General features: G+C 45.1%; 1 protein-coding gene across 5 annotated transcripts in view; it reads right to left on the reverse strand.

Moving 5' to 3' along the window:
• The window catches only part of LOC129853855 (ATP-binding cassette sub-family A member 2-like), a 96910-nt gene that overhangs the window by 38198 nt on the left and 36999 nt on the right, over positions 1-21713 (reverse strand). For all 5 annotated transcript variants that reach the window (XM_055920301.1, XM_055920299.1, XM_055920304.1 and 2 more), the window contains exon 2: positions 18308-18401. In XM_055920301.1, coding sequence (XP_055776276.1) covers positions 18308-18401 — 94 coding nt within the window. The remainder of the gene's footprint in view (positions 1-18307; positions 18402-21713) is intronic.

Genomic DNA, 21713 nt, shown 5'->3' on the forward strand with positions numbered 1-21713 from the left:
AAGCGCCATGCTCTACCAACTGAGCCACACGGGGTCACACTAGAGACAAGATCTCTCTCATCATCACTCAATACCTAGGTTTACCTCCACTGTATTCACATCCTACCATACCTTTGTCTGTACATTATTCCTTTAAACTATTTTATCGCCCCCAGAAACTTCCTTTTACTCTCTGCTCTAGTAGCTCTAGGCGACCAATTCTCATAGCTTTTAGCCGTACCATTATCCTACTTCTCCTCTGTTCCTCTGGTGATGTAGAGGTGAATCCAGGCCCTGCAGTACCTGGCTCCACTCCTATTCCCCAGGCGCTCTCTTTTGATGACTTCTGTAACCGTAATAGCCTTGGCTTCATGCATGTTAACATTAGAAGCCTCCTCCCTAAGTTTGTTTTGTTCACTGCTTTAGCACACTCTACCAACCCGGATGTTTTAGCCGTGTCTGAATCCTGGCTTAGAAAGACCACCAAAAATTCAGACATTTTTATCCCCAATTACAATATTTTCAGACAAGATAGAACGGCCAAAGGGGGCGGTGTTGCAATCTACTGCAAAGACTGCCTGCAGAGTTCTGTTATACTATCCAGGTCTGTTCCCAAACAATTTGAACTTCTACTTTTAAAAATCCACCTCTCTAAAAACAAGTCTCTCACCGTTGCCGCCTGCTATAGACCACCCTCTGCCCCCAGCTGTGCTCTGGACACTATATGTGAACTGATTGCCCCCCATCTATCTTCAGAGCTCGTGCTGCTAGGCGACCTAAATTTGAACATGCTCAACACCCCAGCCACCCTACAATCTAAGCTTGATGCCCTCAATCTCACACAAATTATCAATGAACCTACCAGGTACCACCCCAATTCCGTAAACACGGGTACCCTCATAGATATCATCCTAACAAACTTGCCCTCCAAATACACCTCTGCTGTTTTCAACCAAGATCTCAGCGATCACTGCCTCATTGCCTGCATCCGTAATGGGTCAGCGGTCAAACGACCTCCACTCATCACTGTCAAACGCTCCCTGAAACACTTCAGCGAGCAGGCCTTCCTAATCGACCTGGCCGGGATATCCTGGAAGGATATTGATCTCATCCCGTCAGTAGAGGATGCCTGGTCATTTTTTAAAAATGCCTTCCTCACCATCTTGAATAAGCATGCCCCATTCAAGAAATTTAGAACCAGGAACAGATATAGCCCTTGGTTCTCTCCTGACCTGACTGCCCTTAACCATCAGAAAAACATCCTATGGCGTTCTGCATTAGCATCGAACAGCCCCCGTGATATGCAACTTTTCAGGGAAGCCAGAAACCAATATACACAGGCAGTTAGAACAGCCAAGGCTAGCTTTTTCAAGCAGAAATTTGCTTCCTGCAACACAAATTCAAAAAAGTTCTGGGACACCGTAAAGTCCATGGAGAATAAGAACACCTCCTCCCAGCTTCCAACCGCTCTGAAGATAGGAAACACTGTCACCACCGACAAATCCACTATAATTGAGAATTTCAATAAGCATTTTTCTACGGCTGGCCATGCTTTCCACCTGGCTACCCCTACCCCGGACAACAGCACTGCCCTCCCCTCTGCTACTCGCCCAAGCCTTCCCCATTTCTCTTTCTCCCAAATACAGTCAGCTGATGTTCTTAATGAGCTGCAAAATCTGGACCCTTACAAATCAGCCGGGCTAGATAATCTGGACCCTTTCTTTCTAAAACTATCTGCTGAAATTGTTGCCACCCCTATTACTAGTCTCTTCAACCTCTCTTTCGTGTCGTCTGAGATCCCCAAAGATTGGAAAGCAGCTGCGGTTATCCCCCTCTTCAAAGGGGGGGACACCCTTGACCCTAACTGCTACAGACCTATATCTATCCTACCCTGCCTTTCTAAGGTCTTCGAAAGCCAAGTCAACAAACAGATTACCGACCATTTCGAATCACACCACACCTTCTCCGCTATGCAATCTGGTTTCAGAGCTGGTCATGGGTGCACCTCAGCCACGCTCAAGGTCATAAACGATATCGTAACCGCCATCGATAGGAAACAATACTGTGCAGCCGTATTCATTGACCTGGCCAAGGCTTTTGACTCTGTCAATCACCACATCCTCATTGGCAGACTCGACAGCCTTGGTTTCTCTAATGATTGCCTCGCCTGGTTCACCAACTACTTCTCTGATAGAGTTCAGTGTGTCAAATCGGAGGGTCTGTTGTCCGGGCCTCTGGCAGTCTCTATGGGGGTGCCACAGGGTTCAATTCTTGGACCGACCCTCTTCTCTGTTTACATCAATGATGTCGCTCTTGCTGCTGGTGATTCTCTGATCCACCTCTACGCAGACGACACTATTCTGTATACTTCTGGCCCTTCTTTTGACACTGTGTTAACAACCCTCCAGGCGAGCTTCAATGCCATACAACTCTCCTTCCGTGGCCTCCAACTGCTCTTAAATACAAGTAAAACCAAATGCATGCTCTTCAACCGATCGCTGCCTGCTCCTGCCCGCCTGTCCAACATCACTACTTTGGACGGCTCTGACTTAGAATATGTGGACAACTACAAATACCTAGGTGTCTGGTTAGACTGTAAACTCTCCTTCCAGACCCACATCAAACATCTCCAATCCAAAGTCAAATCTAGAATTGGCTTCCTATTCCGCAACAAAGCATCCTTTACTCATGCTGCCAAACATACCCTTGTAAAACTGACCATCCTACCAATCCTCGACTTCGGTGATGTCATTTACAAAATAGCCTCCAAAACCCTACTCAATAAATTGGATGCAGTCTATCACAGTGCCATCCGTTTTGTCACCAAAGCCCCATATACTACCCACCACTGCGACCTGTACACTCTCGTTGGCTGGCCCACGCTTCATACTCGTCGCCAAACCCACTGGTTCCAGGTCATCTACAAGACCCTGCTAGGTAAAGTCCCCCCTTATCTCAGCTCGCTGGTCACCATAGCAGCACCTACCTGTAGCACGCGCTCCAGCAGGTATATCTCTCTAGTCACCCCCAAAACCAATTCTTCCTTTGGACGCCTCTCCTTCCAGTTCTCTGCTGCCAATGACTGGAACGAACTACAAAAATCTCTGAAACTGGAAACACCTATCTCCCTCACTAGCTTTAAGCACCAGCTGTCAGAGCAGCTCATAGATTACTGCACCTGTACATAACCCATCTACAATTTAGCCCAAACAACTACCTCTTTACCTACTGTATTTATTTATTAATTTATTTTGCTCCTTTGCACCCCATTATTTCTGTCTCTACTTTGCACTTTCTTCCAATGCAAACCAACCATTCCAGTGTTTTTTTTAGTTTTTATTTTACTTGCTGTGTTGTACTCACTTCGCCTCCATGGCCTTTTTATATTTTATTTATTTATACATATATCTGTTTGCCTTCACCTCCCTTATCTCACCTCACTTGCTCACATTGTATATAGACTTATTTTTTTTCACTGTATTATTGACTATATATTTGTTTTTACTCCATGTGTAACTATGTGTTGTTGTATGTGTCGAACTGGTTTGCTTTATCTTGGCCAGGTCGCAATTGTAAATGAGAACGTGTTCTCAATTTGCCTACCTGGTTAAATAAAGGTTAAATAAAATAAAATAAATAAATAAATAAATAAATTCCTAGTTATATGTACATATCCACCTCAATTACCTCGCACCCTTGCACATCGACTCTGTACTGGTACCCCGTATATATAGCCAAGTTATTGTTACTCATTGTGTATTTATTAATACGTATTATTTCTCTATTTTCTTTCTCTCTGCCTTGTTGGGAAGGGCCCGTAAGCATTTCACTGCTAGTCCACAGCTGTTGTTTACGAAGCATGTGACTAATAAATAAAGTTTGATTTGACACATACGCACGCAGGCAGGCAGGCAGGCACGCGCGCACACACACACACACACACACACACACACACACACACACACACACACACACACACACACACACACACACACACACACACACACACACACACACACACACACACACACACAGTCAATTTATTATACTGCGCGACCAAGACACTGCCAACTTTATATCAGTAAATACTGTTTATTATTACTAAGCATACTAGCTCTTTTATTACTTGCTACAGTATTTTATACTTTTTGTCTTGTTTTTATTGATATAGATTATTGTTCTGCATTATTGAGGGAGCTAGCAGACAAGTATTTCACTGCACCTTTTATGCCTGCTGTAAACTGTGTGACGATTAGTATATCTTTTTTTTACGTTATCCTATTCCCTATGTAGTTCACTATTTTTGACCGGGGCTAATAGTGCTCTGTTCAAAAGTAGTGCACTAAATACGAAATCGGGGTACCATTTGGGACGTAAACAGTCCTATCTTCCACATTTACAACCCAGTTCAGACCGGACATCTGGTCCCCCTTCACACACTGAGCTCAGGATAAAAGGACACAAGATCATCAAAGGTCAATGGTTTAGTCGATCAGTCAACCAGCGGAAAGGTAGATCCAGTGTCAGTCGGTTAGATCTAGTTCCAGACAGATTTATGGTACAGATATGTGATGTATACATGATGTATTATATGTTGCTACCAGTAACTGGTTATCACAGAAACACAGAAACATAGACACAGGCACCCATACTGATTCCCACATACTCACACACACAGACAACATTCACCTTCAAATCCACACAGACAGCCCAGTGACTTTATTTGTGATCATGACCGTGTAAGTGCAGTCACAGATAGCATTTTGTATTTGCTCCCTATACATTTGAGCCGGTGGTTGTGCGCCCGCGTGTGTGTATGTGTATGTGTGTGTGTGTGTGTGTGTGTGTGTATATATGTGGCAGGGTGCCAGTGTGTTCCTTACAGCGCTAACCTGGGCACAAAGCTCTTCAGTATTAGTCAGATGTGTGAAATAGGATCTGTTGGCTGGATATGACATTGTAGACAGATCCCACCCCAGTCACTGAGAATACGTCCCAAATGGCACCCTATTCCCTATACAATGCACTGTCCTGGTCAAAACTAGTGCACTATAAAGGGAACTACGGTGCTGACAACACAGAGACCAGGCTGGGAGGCATACACACACATTTCTTTTTAAATATTTGACATTGATGTTCGTTAACAGACGTTGTTATTCAGAGGAACTTAAAGAAGCAATTAGGGTTAAGTGCCCTGCTCAGGAGCACATTTTTTCCACCTAGTCGGCTCAGAGATTCGAACCAGCGACCTTTCGATTACTGGCCCAACGCTCTTAACCGCCAGGCTACCACACACACACACACACACACGTACACACACATATATTAGGAGACCCAAGTCAGAGTCAAGGTAAATATAACCATAGATGAGATTTTCATGAATGAGTCAGTCACAGCCACAGCAATAAAGACGTATTCGACACTTACAGACTGCTCTAGCATGCAGTGAACATGCATCATGCGGAGGAGACAATAGAGAGTAGAGAAGAGAAAAAGAAGACAGAGAGAGAGAGGGAGAGATATAAAGAGAGAATGAAGTAGAGGGCCATAGAATAAAAGAGAGAAAAAAACATGTAAATAAAACAGGTGTGAATGTCTGTGGACAATGACAGTGCACAAACTAACATAACTAAACATGACTAACAGTACCACGAATGACAACACGACTAGACAGTAGTGTCTTTGCAACCAGCCCTTCACTAGCAAATTGTAGGCTGTCTCAAATGGCACCCTATTCCCTTATAAAGTGCACTACTTTTGACCAGTAGCGCACTATATAGGGAATACAGTGCCATTTGAGACGCATACATTCTATATTTAGGCCAATACGCGTCTGTATCTACGTCTGTATCTACGGAGCATTGTAGGCTACAGCACTGTTCATTTTCTTCTAGAACTCCACAGTGGGACTGTGAATGAAAGTATGGTTAGATGAATGTGTTGTGTTTGAATTGGTGGACCCCTTTCCCACTGGAAGGCAATAGTGAGGTAAGCATGGGAGATTCTCACGCATCCACCGCACAGTAACTAACCAACCACTAACCACCATCACTCCTCAACCCTCTGCATCCTGGCCTCCTCTCATCTTCTTCTGCATTAACCTGCTCCCAGATCTCTTTGTGCTCTTGCCAAATCCATTGCTGTCCTGGACAGTTGTTGTTACCCCCATATTCAAGTCTGGAGATTGTTTTTTTGGTCAATAATTATGGACCTACACTCAGTACACAAAACATAAAGAACAACTGTTCTTTCCATGACATAGACTGACCAAGTGAATCCAGGTGAAAGCTAGGATCCCGTATTGATGCCACTTGTTAAAAGTAGATGAAGAGGAGGAGACAAGTTAAAGAAGGATTTTTAAGTCTTGAGACAATTGAAACATACATTGCGTATTTGTGCCATTCAGAGTGGGCAGGACTAAAGATTCAAGTGCCTTTGAACAGGGTATGGTAGTAGGTGCCAGGCGCACCGGTTTGTGTCAAGAACTGCAACGTTGCTGGGTTTTTCATGCTCAACAGTTTCCCGTGTGCTTCAAGAATTGTCCACCACCCCAAGGACATCCAGCCAACTTGACACAACTGTGAGAAGCATTGGAGTCAATACGGGCCAGCATCCCTGTGGAACACTTTTGACACCTTGTAGAGTCCATGCCCCAATGAATTGAGGTTGTTTTGAGGGCAAGGGAGGATCAATATTAGGAAGGTGTTCCTAATGTTTGGTATACTCAGTGTATAAGAATTTTGCCAATTATTTCAAAGGCTGCAGAGAGGGTAGTTGCTGAGTAATTTGATTGATCACTTGAATACTTGTGATTTGTCATTTACACCCGATGAAATTTGGCTTCAGAGATAATCATTCTACTGAATCAGCAAACTGTTATTTTTGGGGGGAAGGTTCAATTGAAACTTGACAAAGTGGGAGTGGTAGGAGCTTTGCAAAAAGCATTTGATACTGTAAATCGGGTTGGGCTAAATGTGGAAGACACGTTTCAGTTGAATACATTCAGTTGGACAACTGACAAGGTATCCCCCTTTCCCTTTCCCTAAATAACAAATTATATTCTCTAAACTAGCAATGTTTAAAGAAAAAGCATTGAACCTTTTCTGACATCTTTATTGAGTCAGAAAATAAATCTATATTGTGTCTGAATATAAATACCTGGGTGTGGTATTAGACTCTGACTGACTTTAAAAAAACATGTGAAGAAGCTGTTCAATACTGTGCAATTTTACATTAGACATAACGGTGCCTTCAGAAAGTATTCACACCCCTTGAGTTTTTTCACATTGTGTTGTGTTACAGCCTGAATTGAAAATGATTACATTGAGATGTTGTGTCACTGGCCTACACACAATACCCCATAATTTCAAAGTGGAATTATGTTTATTGACATTTTAGCTAATTAATTAAAAATGAAAAGCTGAAATGTCTTGAGTCAATAAGTATTCAACCCCTTTGTTATGGCAAGCCTAAATAAGTCCAGGAGTAGAAATGTGCTTAACAAGTCTCATAATAAGTTGCATGCACAATAATATTACTTAAAATTATTTTTGAATGACTACCTTATCTATGGGCCCCACACATACAACTATCGGTAAGCTCCCTCAGTTGAACAGTGAATTTGAAACACATATTCAACCACAAAGACCAGGGAGGTTTTCCATTGCCTCGCAAATAAGGGCACATATTGGTAGAAGGGTAAAAAAAAGCAGATATTGAATATCCCTTTGAGCATGTTGAAGTTATTAATTACACTTTGGGTGGTGTATCAATACAGCCAGTCACTACAAAGATACTGGTGCCCTTCCTAACCCAGTTGCTGGAGAGGAAGGAAACTGCTCCGGTATTTCACCATGAGGCGAATGGTGACTTTAAATTGCTTTACTTTATTTAACCTTAATTTAACTTGGAAAGTCAGTTAAGAACTAATTCTTATTTACAATGACGGCCTACCCCGGCCAAACCCTAACCCGGACGACGCTAGGCCAATTGTGCGCCACCCTATGGGACCCTAAGGGACTCCCAATTACAGCCAGTTGTGATAAAGCCTGGAATTGAACCAGGGTCTGCAGTGATGCCTCTAGCACTGAGATGCAGTGCCTTAGACAGCTGCGCCACTCGGGAGCCCATTTTAAACAGTTACAGAGTTTAATGGCTGGGATAGGCAAAAACTGAGGACGGCTCAACAACATTGTAGTTACTCCACAATACTAACCTAATTGATAAAGTGAAAAGAAGAAAGTCTGTACAGAATCAAAATATTCCAAGACAAGCATCCTGTTTGCAACAAGCCACTAAAGTAATACTGCAAAACATGTGGCAAAGCATTTCACTTTTTGTCCTGAATACAAAATGTTACAGTGCATTTGGAAAGTATTCAGACCCCTTGACCTTTTACACATTTTGTTACCTTACTGCCCTGATTATTATTTTTTATTTTTTAATCAATCTACACACAATATCCCGTAATGACAAAGATAAAACTGTTTTTTTTAATTATCTGGGCAAATGTATAAAAAATAAAAAACCTTATTTAAGTAAGTATTCAGACCCTTTGCTATGAGACTCAAAATTGAGCTCAGGTGCATCCTGTTTCCATTGATCATCCTTGAGATGTTTCTACAACTTGATTGGAGTCCACCTGTGGTAAATTCAATTGATTGGAAAGGATTTGGAAAGGCACACACCTGTCTATATAAGGTCCCACTGTCACGCCCTGGCCTTAGTATTCTTTGTTTTCTTTATTATTTTAGTTAGGTCAGGGTGTGACATGGGAAGTTTGTGTGTTTTGTCTAGTTTAGGGTGTGTGTATTGTTTAGGGGGTGTTGAATAGTGTATGGGGTTGTGTTCAGGAGAGAGTTCTAGGAAAGTCTATGGTTGACTGGTTTGGTTCTCAATCAGAGACAGATGTCATTAATTGTCTCTGATTGGGAGCCATATTTAAGGCAGCCATAGGCTTTAGGTGATTGTGGGAGATTGTCTATGTGTAGTGTTTGTGTCAGCACTATCTGTATTTATAGCTTCACGGTCGTCAGTTTTGTTATTTTGTTAGTTCGTGTATAGTTGTTTGTTTCTTGTTTGTTTTGTCTCTTCTTATAATAAAGAAGATGTATTTTGCACACGCTGCGCCTTGGTCCAATCTCTCACAGCAAGACGATCGTGACACCCACAGTGCATGTCAGAGCGACAAACCAAGCCATGAGGTCAAAGGAATTGTCCGTAGAGCTCCGAGATAGGATTGTGTCGAGGCACAGATCTGGGGAAGGGTACCAAAACATTTCTGCAGCATTGAAGGTCCCCAAGAACACAGTGGCCTCCATCATTCTTCAATGGAAAAAGTTTGGAACCACCAAGACTCTTCCTTAGAACTGGCCGCCCGTCCAAACTGAGCAATTGGGTGGGAAGGACCTTAGTCAGAGAGGTGACCAAGAACCCGATGGTCACACTGACAGAGCTCCAGTGTTTCTCTGTGGAGATGGGAGAACCTTCCAGAAGGACAACCATCTCTGCAGCACTCCATCAATCAGGCCTGCATGGTAGAGTGGCCAGAAGGAAGCCACTCCTCAATAAAAGGCACATGACAGCCCGTTTGGAGTTTGCCAACAGGCACCTAAAGGACTCTCAGGTCTGATGAAACCAAGATTGAACTCTTTGGCCTGAATGCCAAGTGTCAAGTCTGGAGGAAACCTCTCACCATCCCTACGATGAAGCATGGTGGTGGCAGCATCATGCTGTGGGGATGTTTTTCAGAGGCAGGGACTGGAAGACTAGTCAGGATCGAGGGAAAGATGAACGGAGCAAAGTACAGAGAGATCCTTGATGAAAAACTGCTCCAGACTTCAGACTGGGGCGAAGGTTCACCTTCCAACAGGACAACGACTCTAAGCACACAGCCAATACAATGCAGGCTCTGATTGGCCCAACCAGAGCTCGGGCTTGAACCCGCTCTACCATTTCTGGAGACACCTGAAAATAGCTGTGCAGTGACGCTTCCCATCCAACCTGACAGAGCTTGAGAAGGTCTGCAGAGAAGAATGGGAGAAACTCCCCAAATACAGGTGTGCCACGCTTGTAGTGTCATACCCAAGAAGACTTGAGGCTGTAATCGCTGCCAAAGGTGCTTCAACAAAGTAAAGGGTCTGAATACTTATGCAAATGTGATATTTCAGTTTTTTATTTGTAATACATTTGCTAAAATGTCTAAAAAACAGATTTTGCTTTGTCATTATGGGGTTTTGTGTGTAGATTGACGAAGATAAATTAACTATTTAATCAATTTTAGAATAAGGCTGTAACGTAACAAAATGTGTAAAAAGTCAAGGGGTCTGAATACTTCCCGAATACACTGTATGTTTGGGGCAAATCCAATACAACACATTACTCTACATAGTGATGGCTGTATCGTGTCATGGGTATGCTTGTACTGGGGAGTTTTTCAGGATAAAAAAATGACTGAATGGAGCTAAGCACATGCAAAATCCTAGAGGAAAACCCGGTTCAGTCTGCTTTCCACAAGACACTGGGAGATTAATTCACCTTTCAGCAGGACAATAACCTAAAACACAAGGCCAAATCTACACTGGAGTTTCTTACCAAGAAGACAGTGAATTTTCCTGAATGTTCCTGAGTGGCCGAGTTACAGTTTTGACTTAAATCTACTTAAAAATCTTTGGCAAGACCTGAAAGTGGTTGTCTAACAATGATCAACAACCAATTTGGCAGAGCTTGTATAATTAAAAAAATAATAATGCGCAACTGTTGCACAAAACAGGCGTGGAAAGCTCTAATTGCTGTAATTGCTGCCAAAGGTGGTTTTACAAGGTATTGACTCAGAGGTGTGAATACTTATGTAAATTAGACACTTATGTTTTTCATTTTCAATCAATTTGCAAAAATGTCGAAAAACATGTTTTCAATTTGTCATTATGGGGTATGGTGTGAAAATGGGTGAGAAAAAAACAACTATTTAATGCACTTTGAATATAGGCTGTAACACAACAAAATGTGGAATAAGTCAAGGGGTCTGAATACTTTCTGAAGGCACTGTATAATAAACTGTCTTAACACTAATGCTGCTAAGGTTTAGATGCACGCTATGATATTTTCTCACATGTTCTATTGCATTGCAAGTTGGTCACAAGCAGGAAAAAAAGGCCAATCAAACCATTGCAAATCTCAGTACAAGCGTGCATTGAAAGGTTTCCGATCAGAAACCCGAATATTCATCGCCATTGTTAATTTCTCAACCCAATTTGTTAAGTTTCGAAGTTTTTGTACATTTTAAAATGTAAAGCTGCTTTTTAAATGTTTACATGGACTTGCTCCACAACCCTTAAGTAGTCAAGTGACTACTTTACTATCTATTGTATATGGTCCAATACTTGGGGTAGTTTCAGTGTGTAGAATAGATTTTGCTCAATCTGCATTTTCTGTAAAAACTGTTCACCACTGGACCCAACTTCCCGAAAAAAGTAAATGTGTGGCGAACCTTTTTTGTTGCTGTATGTTTTTCTTGCAGTTTTTTTAAACTGTTTTTACGACTCTTAATTCCAATAGCAATGTGTCTGATTATTATTATGTGCAATGTCTTGACTTCAGTCTGGAAATGCATCTCTTTGTCCTGACCTGTATTTGTTTTGTATTTTGTATTATATACACTACCAGTCAAACGTTTGGACACACAAGGAAACCAGGAAAACGTTATGTATACGAACAGACAACATACAAACATCAGACACACATTTTTTTGATATACAGAAACAGTCAAAAGTGTAGACACACCTACTCATTCAAGGGTTTTTCTTATTTACATTTTTTTTTTCTACATTGTAGAATAATAGTGAATACTGTACATCAAAACTATGAAATAACACATATGGAATCACGTAGTAACCCAAAAATGTTAAACAAATCAAAATATATTTGAGATTTGAGATTTTTCAAATAGCCACCCTTTGCCTTGATGACAGCTTTGCACACTTTTGGTATTCTCTCAACCAGCTTCATGAGGTAGTCACCTGGAATACATTTCAATTAACATGTGTGCCCTGTAAAAAGTTAACTTGTGGAATGTCTTTCCTTCTTATTTGGTAAAAGACCAAGTCCATATTATGGCGAGAACAGCTCAAATAAGCAAAGAGAAATGACAGTCCATCATTACTTTAAGACATGAAGGTCAGTCAATCCGGAGAAAATATCCAAAACGTTGAAAGTTTCTTCAAGTGCAGTCGCAAAAACCATCAACCGCTATGATGAAACTGGCTGTCATGAAGACCGACACAGGAAAGGAAGACCCATTGTTACTTCCACTGCAGAGGATAAATTCATTAGAGTTAACTACACCTCAGATTGCAGTCCAAATAAATGCTTTACAGAGTTCAAGTAACAGACACATCTTAATATCAACTGTTCAGTGGAAACTGTGTAAATCAGGCCTTCATGGTCGAATTGCTGCAAATCCACTACTAAAGGACACCAATAAGAAAAAGACTTGCTTGGGTCAAGAAAAACGAGCAAAGGACATTAGACCGGTGGAAATGTGTCCTTTGGTTTGATGAGTCCAAATTGAGATTTTTGGTTCCAACCACCATCTCTTTGTGAGATGCAGAGTAGGTGAATGGATGATCTCTGCCTGTGTGGTTCCCACCGTGAAGCATGGAGGAGGAGGTGTGATAGTGTGGGAGTGCTTTGCTAATGACACTGTCTGTGATTTATTTAGAATTCAAGGCACACTTAACCAGCATGGCTACAGCATTCTGCAGCGATACGCTATCCCGTCTGGTTTTTTATTTTTTTTATTTCACCTTTATTTAACCAGGTAGGCTAGTTGAGAACAAGTTCTCATTTGCAACTGCGACCTGGCCAAGATAAAGCATAGCAGTGTGAACAGACAACAACACAGAGTTACACATGGAGTAAACAATAAACAAGTCAATAACATGGTAGAAAAAAGAGAATCTATATACAATGTGTGCAAAAGGCATGAGGTAGGCAATAAATCGAATAATTACAATTTAGCAGATTAACACTGGAGTGATAAATCATCAGATGATCATGTGCAAGAAGAGATACTGGTGTGCAAAAGAGCAGAAAAGTAAATAAATAAAAGCAGTATGGGGGTGAGGTAGGTAAATTGGGTGGGTAGTTTACAGATGGACTATGTACAGCTGCAGCGATCGGTTAGCTGCTCGGATAGCAGATTTTTAAAGTTGTGGAGGGAGATAAAAGTCTCCAACTTCAGAGATTTTTGCAATTCGTTCCAGTCGCAGGCAGCAGAGAACTGGAAGGAAAGGCGTCCAAATGAGGTTTTGGCTTTAGGGATGATCAGTGAGATACACCTGCTGGAGCGCGTGCTACGGGTGGGTGTAGCCATCGTGACCAGTGAACTGAGATAAGGCGGCACTTTACCTAGCATAGCCTTGTAGATGACCTGGAGCCAGTGGGTCTGACGACGAACATGTAGCGAGGGCCAGCCGACTAGGGCATACAGGTCGCAGTGGTGGGTCGTATAAGGTGCTTTAGTAACAAAACGGATGGCACTGTGATAAACTGCATCCAGTTTGCTGAGTAGAGTATTGGAAGCTATTTTGTAGATGACATCGCCGAAGTCGAGGATCGGTAGGATAGTCAGTTTTACTAGGGTAAGTTTGGCGGCGTGAGTGAAGGGGGCTTTGTTCCGGAATAGAAAGCCGACTCTAGATTTGATTTTGGATTGGAGATGTTTGATATGAGTCTGGAAGGAGAGTTTGCAGTCTAGCCAGACACCTAGGTACTTATAGATGTCCACATATTCTAGGTCGGAACCGTCCAGGGTGGTGATGCTAGTCAGGCGTGTGGGTGCAGGCAGCGAACGGTTGAAAAGCATGCATTTGGTTTTACTAGCGTTTAAGAGCAGTTGGAGGCCACGGAAGGAGTGTTGTATGGCATTGAAGCTCGTTTGGAGGTTAGATAGCACAGTGTCCAGGGAAGGGCCGGAAGTATACAGAATGGTGTCGTCTGCGTAGAGGTGGATCAGGGAATCGCCCGCAGCAAGAGCAACATCATTGATGTATACAGAGAAAAAAGTCGGCCCGAGAATTGAACCCTGTGGTACCCCCATAGAGACTGCCAGAGGACCGGACAACATGCCCTCCGATTTGACACACTGAACTCTGTCTGCAAAGTAGTTGGTGAACCAGGCAAGGCAGTCATTAGAAAACCGAGGCTATTGAGTCTGCCGATAAGAATATGGTGATTGACAGAGTCGAAAGCCTTGGCCAGGTCGATGAAGACGGCTGCACAGTAATGTCTTTTATCGATGGCGGTTATGATATCGTTTAGTACCTTGAGCGTGGCTGAGGTGCACCCGTGACCGGCTCGGAAACCGGATTGCACAGCGGAGAAGGTACGGTGAGATTCGAGATGGTCAGTGATCTGTTTGTTGAATTGGCTTTCGAAGACCTTAGCTAGGCAGGGCAGGATGGATATAGGTCTGTAACAGTTTGGGTCCAGGGTGTCTCCCCCTTTGAAGAGGGGGATGACAGCTGCAGCGTTCCAAACCTTGGGGATCTCATAAGATACGAAGGAGAGGTTGAACAGGCTGGTAATAGGGGGTGCGACAATGGCGGCGGACAGTTTCAGAAATAGGGGGTCCAGATTGTCAAGCCCAGCTGATTTGTATGGGTCCAGGTTTTCCAGCTCTTTCAGAACATCTGCTATCTGGATATGGGTAAAAGAGAAGCTGGGGAGGCTTGGGCGAGTAGCAGCGGGGGGGGCGGGGCTGTTGGCCAAGGTTGGAGTCGCCAGGTGGAAGGCATGGCCAGCCATTGAGAAATGTTTGTTGAAGTTTTCGATTATCACGGACTTATCAGTGGTGGCCGTGTTATCTAGCCTCAGTGCAGTGGGCAGCTGGGAGGAGGTGCTCTTGTTTTCCATGGACTTTACAGTATCCCAGAACTTTTTGGAGTTAGAGCTACAGGATGCACATTTCTGCTTGAAAAAGCTGGCCTTTGCTTTCCTGACTGACTGCGTGTATTGGTTCCTGACTTCCCTGAACAGTTGCATATCGCGGGGGCTCTTCGATGCTATTGCAGTTCGCCACAGGATGTTTTTGTGCTGGTCGAGGGCAGTCAGGTCTGGAGTGAACCAAGGGCTATATCTGTTCTTGGTTCTGCATTTTTTGAACGGAGCATGCTTGTCTAATATGGTGAGGAAGTAACTTTTAAAGAATGACCAGGCATCCTCGACTGACGGGATGAGGTCAATATCCTTCCAGGGTACCCGGGCCAGGTCGATTAGAAAGGCCTGCTCACAGAAGTGTTTTAGGGAGCGTTTGACAGTGATGAGGGGTGGTCGTTTGACCGTGGACCCGTGGCGGATACAGGCAATGAGGCAGTGATCGCTGAGATCTTGATTGAAGACAGCAGAGGTGTATTTGGAGGGCAAAGTATGACAGAACTTTGCAGGCTATCTCTGCAGTAGATTGCAACTCCTCCCCCTTTGGCAGTTCTATCTTGACGGAAAGTGTTATAGTTGGGTATGGAAATCTCAGAGTTTTTGGTGGCCTTCCTAAGCCAGGTTTCAGACACGGCAAGGACATCAGGGTTGGCAGAGTGTGCTAAAGCGGTGAGTAAGGCAAATTTAGGGAGGAGGCTTCTGATGTTGACATGCATGAGGCCAAGGCTTTTTCGGTCACAGAAGTCAACAAATGAGGGTGACTGGGGACATGCAGGGCCTGGGTTTACCTCCACATCACCCGAGGAACAGAGGAGTAGTAGGATGAGGGTGCGGCTAAAGGCTATCAAAACTGGTCGCCTAGAGCGTTGGGGACAAGGAATAAAAGGAGCAGATTTATGGGCGTGGTAGAATAGATTCTGGGCATAATGTGCAGACCAGGGTATGGTGGGGCACGGGTACAGCGGAGGCAAGCCCAGGCACTGGGTGATGATAAGAGAGGTTGTATCTCTGGACATGCTGGTCTCAATGGGTGAGGTCACCGCATGTGTGGGGGGTGGGACAAAGGAGGTATCAGAGGTACGGAGAGTGGAACTACGGGGTCCATTGCAAACCAAAACAATGATAACTAGCCTGAACAACAGTATGCAAGGCATATTGATATTTGAGAGAGACATACAATAAGGCATAAAGTGATTGCAGGTCATGATTGGGAGAGCTAGCTAAAACAACAGGTGAGGTAAGAGCACTAGTCAGCTAACACAGTAACAGAAGGTAAAAATGGCGACGACTGGGCAGAGAGGGTCGGATTAACTACACACAGATCCTGAGTTAAGGCACAGAGCCGACAGATAAAACACAAATAAACAGAATGGAGTACCATGAATTAATGGACAGTCAAGCAGGCATCAGCTATGTAGCCAAGTGATCATAGTGTCCAGGGGGCAGCCGTAGATGGAGCAGTGAGGCCTCCACTAAGCTAGCACGCGTTTAAAGTTAGTAGCCCGGGGGGGTGGTCTGCTCAGACGGAGGGGGTCTGCTCAGACGGAGGCCGGTTGAGGGCACCGGTTGAGGGCACGTCTGCAGACCAGACGTGGTCGTGTCGACAGAGAATCCAAGCCGGATAGCGATGGCGAAAGAGAGGTTGTGAATTGTAGAATTGTGTTTGCTAACTGGTGCTAGCTTCCTGGCTGCGCTAGCTGCAAGATAAGCTAGCAGTTAGCAGACCGGGGCAGGCAAGTTAGCCTTTGGGGGACGTCGCGATGGGGGGGGGGGGGGGGGGGGGGGGCTGTTTTTGCCTCTTCGTGCGGTGACGTCGATAGACCAGTCGTGGAATTAGTAGGGTTCCAGGTAGCTCTAGGTAGCTAACAGGCCTAGTAGGTTGGCAGAATGGGCCTTCAGCGGGCGTCACGCCTGAGGGGCCTGTTGGAGTCCTCGGGCAGATTATGTCGGTATTCCAGTCGTAGAGGATCGGTGGGGTTCCGTGCTCCGTACCGGCAGTAAAGGGGTCCGGATATTGTAGCCCAGGAGTGGGCTTCAGTGGTAGCACAGGAGCCCTAGCCGGGCTAGCTTCAGGCTAATTGGTGCTTGCTCCGGGATGGAAACGCTAGCCAGGAGTGGTCACCCGGGATTGTGGTTAGCTAGTTGCGAAGATCCAGATGAAAATGTTCAGAGTTTGCGGTAGGAATCCGGGGATATGGAGAGAAATAGGTCCGTTATGCTCTGGTTTTAGTCACGTTGTTCGAACTAGCGAGAGCTTTCCGAGCTAAAGTTTAGCTGATGACCGCTAGCAATGGTTTGCTAACTGATAGCTGGTAGGCAGTTAGCTGGCTATCTTCAGTAGATGGATTCCAGATCAGAAGTAAATAGAAATACTTTAGAAAAAAAGCAGATCCACGCCACATTGGGTGAGGCGGGTTGCAGGAGAGTATTTAGAAGTTGAGGTTTAAGAAAGTATTTTTAAAAGATATGCGAAGAAAAAGATGTAAAAAGATATATACAAGGGACACGGGACACGACAGGACAAAGACGTCTACACTGCCACGCCATCTTGGATGGTATGCGCTTAGTGGTACTATAATTTGTTTTTCAACAGGACAATGACCCAAAACACACCTCCAGTCTATGTAGGGGCTATTTGACCAAGAAAGAGAGTGATGGAGTGCTGCATCAGATGACCTGGCCTCCACAATCACTCGACCTCAACCCAATTGAGATGGTTTGGGATGAGTTGGACCGCGGAGTAAAGGAAAAGCAGCTAACAAGTGCTAAGCATATGTGGGAACTCCTTCAAAAGCATTCCAGGTGAAACTGAATGAGAATGCCAAGAGTGTACAAAGCTGTCATCAAGGCAAAGGATGGATACTTTGAAGAATCTCAAATAAAAAATATATTTTGATTTGTTTAACACTTTCTTGGTTACTACATGATTCCATGTGTGTTATTTCATAGTGTTGATGTCTTCACTACTATTATACAATGTAGAAAATAGTACAAATAAAGAAAAACCCTTGAATGAGTAGGTGTGTCTATACTTTGACTGTTACTGTATCTCAACAACAATGTCTGATGTTTGTATGTTGTCTGTTCGTATAAATCATATTTTTCCTTGTTTATACTGTATGTTCACCTGCCCGGGGACTGCAGACTGAAATTAGCTGTTGGTTAAGTCTGGTACAATGCAACTTTTCTCAAGTGTACTGAGACTTATGTTTTGTTGTACATTGTCCCTGTTCAAATAAACGTAACAATAATACCAAACTATGTTGGCAGGACAATGAGTTACAAGGAGTTTGCATGGTAACAAACAGACTGGCACTTCGGCTACTTTTACATCACTTCTATTGCTCTTCAATTTCGACACTCTTTTGTGTAGCTCCCCTTCTTTCTTTCCTACCTTCCTTGACGGGGATGGCAGGTTTCTTCTGGCGCAGGCCCAGCAGAATGAAGAAGAGGACCAGAGGGATGAAGATCTCAAAGGCCAACACCCACTGTAGAGAGGGATGGAGGGAGAGAGAGAGAGGGGCAGGGAGGGAGAGAGAGGGGCAGGGAGGGAGAGAGAGCGTTAAACCGCTGAACAGCTAAACCAGTCTAGGTACAATAGTAAACAGCACACAGGTGTGGCTACAAGGTTGAATTTAGTTAGCTACTACTTTCTTTCCACAATGAACCACTCCTTGTCGAGTCTCATTTACTTGGTGATATATCAGCGTAGTGAATGGATTGAGTTGACTAAACCCAGTGTCAGTTATTGATCCATTAAATCAGGGAGTTGGAGTGAAGGTTGTTCAGTTTGCTAAACAAGCACTATTGGCTCATGGACTGGGTGCCAAAACGAACAGTGCTTCCAAAGTGGTCTGCTACAGATATTACTTATGAAGAAAGCGAGGGGGGGTATAGAAGATGGAAGATGCACCACTATAACAAACACCACACACATACACACACTGACACAAATCACTGACACAAATCACACACACATACACACAAATCAGGTAATCTGTGTGATCTGCCTGGTGTATATTGGCAGGAAAAGGAACTAGCACTGACAATTTCACATGCGTCAACTGACACGAGTCATCTAGTAGTGGAGCCATAGCAGAAGAGCAAAACAGTTACAAAATACTTTTTAAAAAACACATAAAACCAGGCCCTTGCCAGGCTATCATTGCAAATAAGAATTTGATTGACTTGCCAGTTGCCTCGTTAGATAAAAGGTTAAATAAAAAAACGGGGGTCCAATTGTTCCTCCTTACGTCTCTCTATGAGAGACGGTACCACTCTCTAAACATTCAATTATACTTGCCTTGAACGCAACAAAGTGATGATTCATAAATCACATCAAGAATGTTGAGGAACGGTAGGTAGGGTTTATGCATCCTGATCAGTATTCAAGAGCGAAAGAGAGAGAGACAAAGAGAAAGAGAGAGAGATGCAGAGAGGAGGAAGTATAGTGGAAAGAGGAAAGGAGAGAGGAGGGAGTGTAGAGGAAAGAGATGTCATGACTTGCCCTGTTGGGTGAGGATTATAGGCGCCCCCCCCTCCTCTCTCTCCCCCCCACCAGCTTTATGACCGGTCGTAAATATTGTGTAGAAACTTTGGGTTTGGCAGGATTGAGAGGAAAGAAACTGTAACGGCTTTCCTCCTCCTCTTCATCAGAAGAGGATGAGCAGGGATTGAACCAAAATGCAGCGGAGTTTGTAGACATGATTTATTAAAGAAACACACGAACTCGACTATACACTAACAAAACAAAATAAACGGTGTAGACAGACCTAGACGACGAACTTACATAAAACATGAAGAACGCACGAATAGAGAAAATAGGCTACACAAAAGAACGATGAACAAACAAACCGAAACAGTCCCGCGTGGTGTACAGACACAGACACAGGAGACAATCACCCACAACGAACACTGTGAAAACACCTACCTAAATATGACTCTTAATTAGAGGAACGCCAAACACCTGCCTCTAATTAAGAGCCATACCAGGCAACCCATAAACCAACATAGAAACAGAAAACATAGAATGCCCACCCAAACTCACGTCCTGACCAACTAACACATATAACAAACTAACAGAAATAGGTCAGGAACGTGACATAACCCCCCCCATAAGGTGCGAACTCCGGGCGCACCAGCACAAAGTCTAGGGGAGGGTCTGGGTGGGCATCTGACCACGGTGGTGGCTCAGGCTCCGGGCGAGGTCCCCACCCCACCATAGTCAATCCCAGCTTCCATCTCCCCCTATGAATGTCCACCCTCATCTTACCCCCACAAAATCCTTTAGGTAACATCAACAACCGGGGCAGCACTGGGACAGAGGGATAGATCAAGACAGAGGGATAGCTCAAGACAGAGGGATAGATCAAGATAGAGAGGTAGCTCAGGATAGAGAGGTAACTCCGGACTGAAAGGCAGCTCCGGACAGAGAGACAGCTCTGGACTGAGGGGCAGTTCTGGATAAATAGCCGCTCCGGGCTAAGGGACAGCTCATGACTGGCTAACGGCTCAGGACGCTCATGGCTGGCTGACGGCTCTCGACGCTCATGGCTGGCTGACGGCTCTCGACGCTCATGGCTGGCTGACGGCTCTCGACGCTCATGGCTGGCTGACGGCTCTCGACGCTCATGGCTGGCTGACGGCTCTCGACGCTCATGGCTGGCTGAAGGCTCTGGACGCTCATGGCTCACTGACGGCTCTGGCAGATCCTGTCTGGTTGGCGGCTCTGGCAGATCCTGTCTGGTTGGCGGCTCTGGCAGATTCTGTCTGGTTGGCGGCTCTGGCAGATCCTGTCTGGTTGGCGGCTCTGGCAGATCCTGTCTGGTTGGCGGCTCTGGCAGTTCCTGACTGATAACTGGCTCTAGCGGCTCCTGACTGACTATCGGCTCTGACGGCACGGGACAGACGGGCGGCTCTAATGGCTCAGGACAGACGGATGGCTCAGACGGCGCTGGGGAGACGGATGGCTCAGACGGCGCTGGGGAGACGGATGGCTCAGACGGCGCTGGGGAGACGGATGGCTCAGATGGCGCTGGGGAGACGGATGGCTCAGATGGCGCTGCGGAGACGGATGGCTCAGACTGCTCCTGTCTGGCGGAAGGCTCTGGCTGCTCCTGTCTGGCGGAAGGCTCTGTAGGCTCATGGCAGACGGGCAGCTTTGCAGGCTCATGGCAGACAGGCAGTTCATGCGCCGTTGGGCAGACGGCAGACTCTGGCCGGCTGAGACGCACTGTAGGCTTGGTGCGTGGTGCCGTAACTGGAGGCACCTGACTGAGGACACGCACTTCAAGCCTAGTGCGGGGAGCAGGGACAGGGCACACTGAACTCTCAAAGCGCACTATATTCCTGGTGCGTGGTACCGGACTGAGGGCACGCACCTCAGGACGAGTGCGGGGAGAAACAGTGTGCACAGGACTTAGGAGACGCACATGTGGCTTAGTGCGCGGTGCCGGAACTGGAGGCACTAGGCTGGAGACACGCACCATAGGGAGAGTGCATGGAGGAGGCACAGGGCTCTGAAAACGCACTGGAAGCCTGGTGCGTGGTGTAGCCACTGGTGGTACTGGGCTGGGGCGGGGAGGTAGTGCCGGAAATACCGGACCGTGAAGGCGTACTGGCTCCCTTGAGCACCGAGCCTGCCCAACCTTACCTGGTTGAATGCTCCCCGTCGCCCGACCAGTGCGGGGAGGTGGAATAACCCGCACCGGGCTATGTAGGCGAACCGGGGACACCATGCGTAAGGCTGGTGCCATGTAAGCCGGTCCGAGGAGACGCACTGGAGACCAGACGCGTTGAGC

The sequence above is a fragment of the Salvelinus fontinalis genome, chromosome 4, assembly GCF_029448725.1.
Source record: "Salvelinus fontinalis isolate EN_2023a chromosome 4, ASM2944872v1, whole genome shotgun sequence".
NCBI classification, from domain to species: Eukaryota; Metazoa; Chordata; class Actinopteri; order Salmoniformes; family Salmonidae; genus Salvelinus; species Salvelinus fontinalis.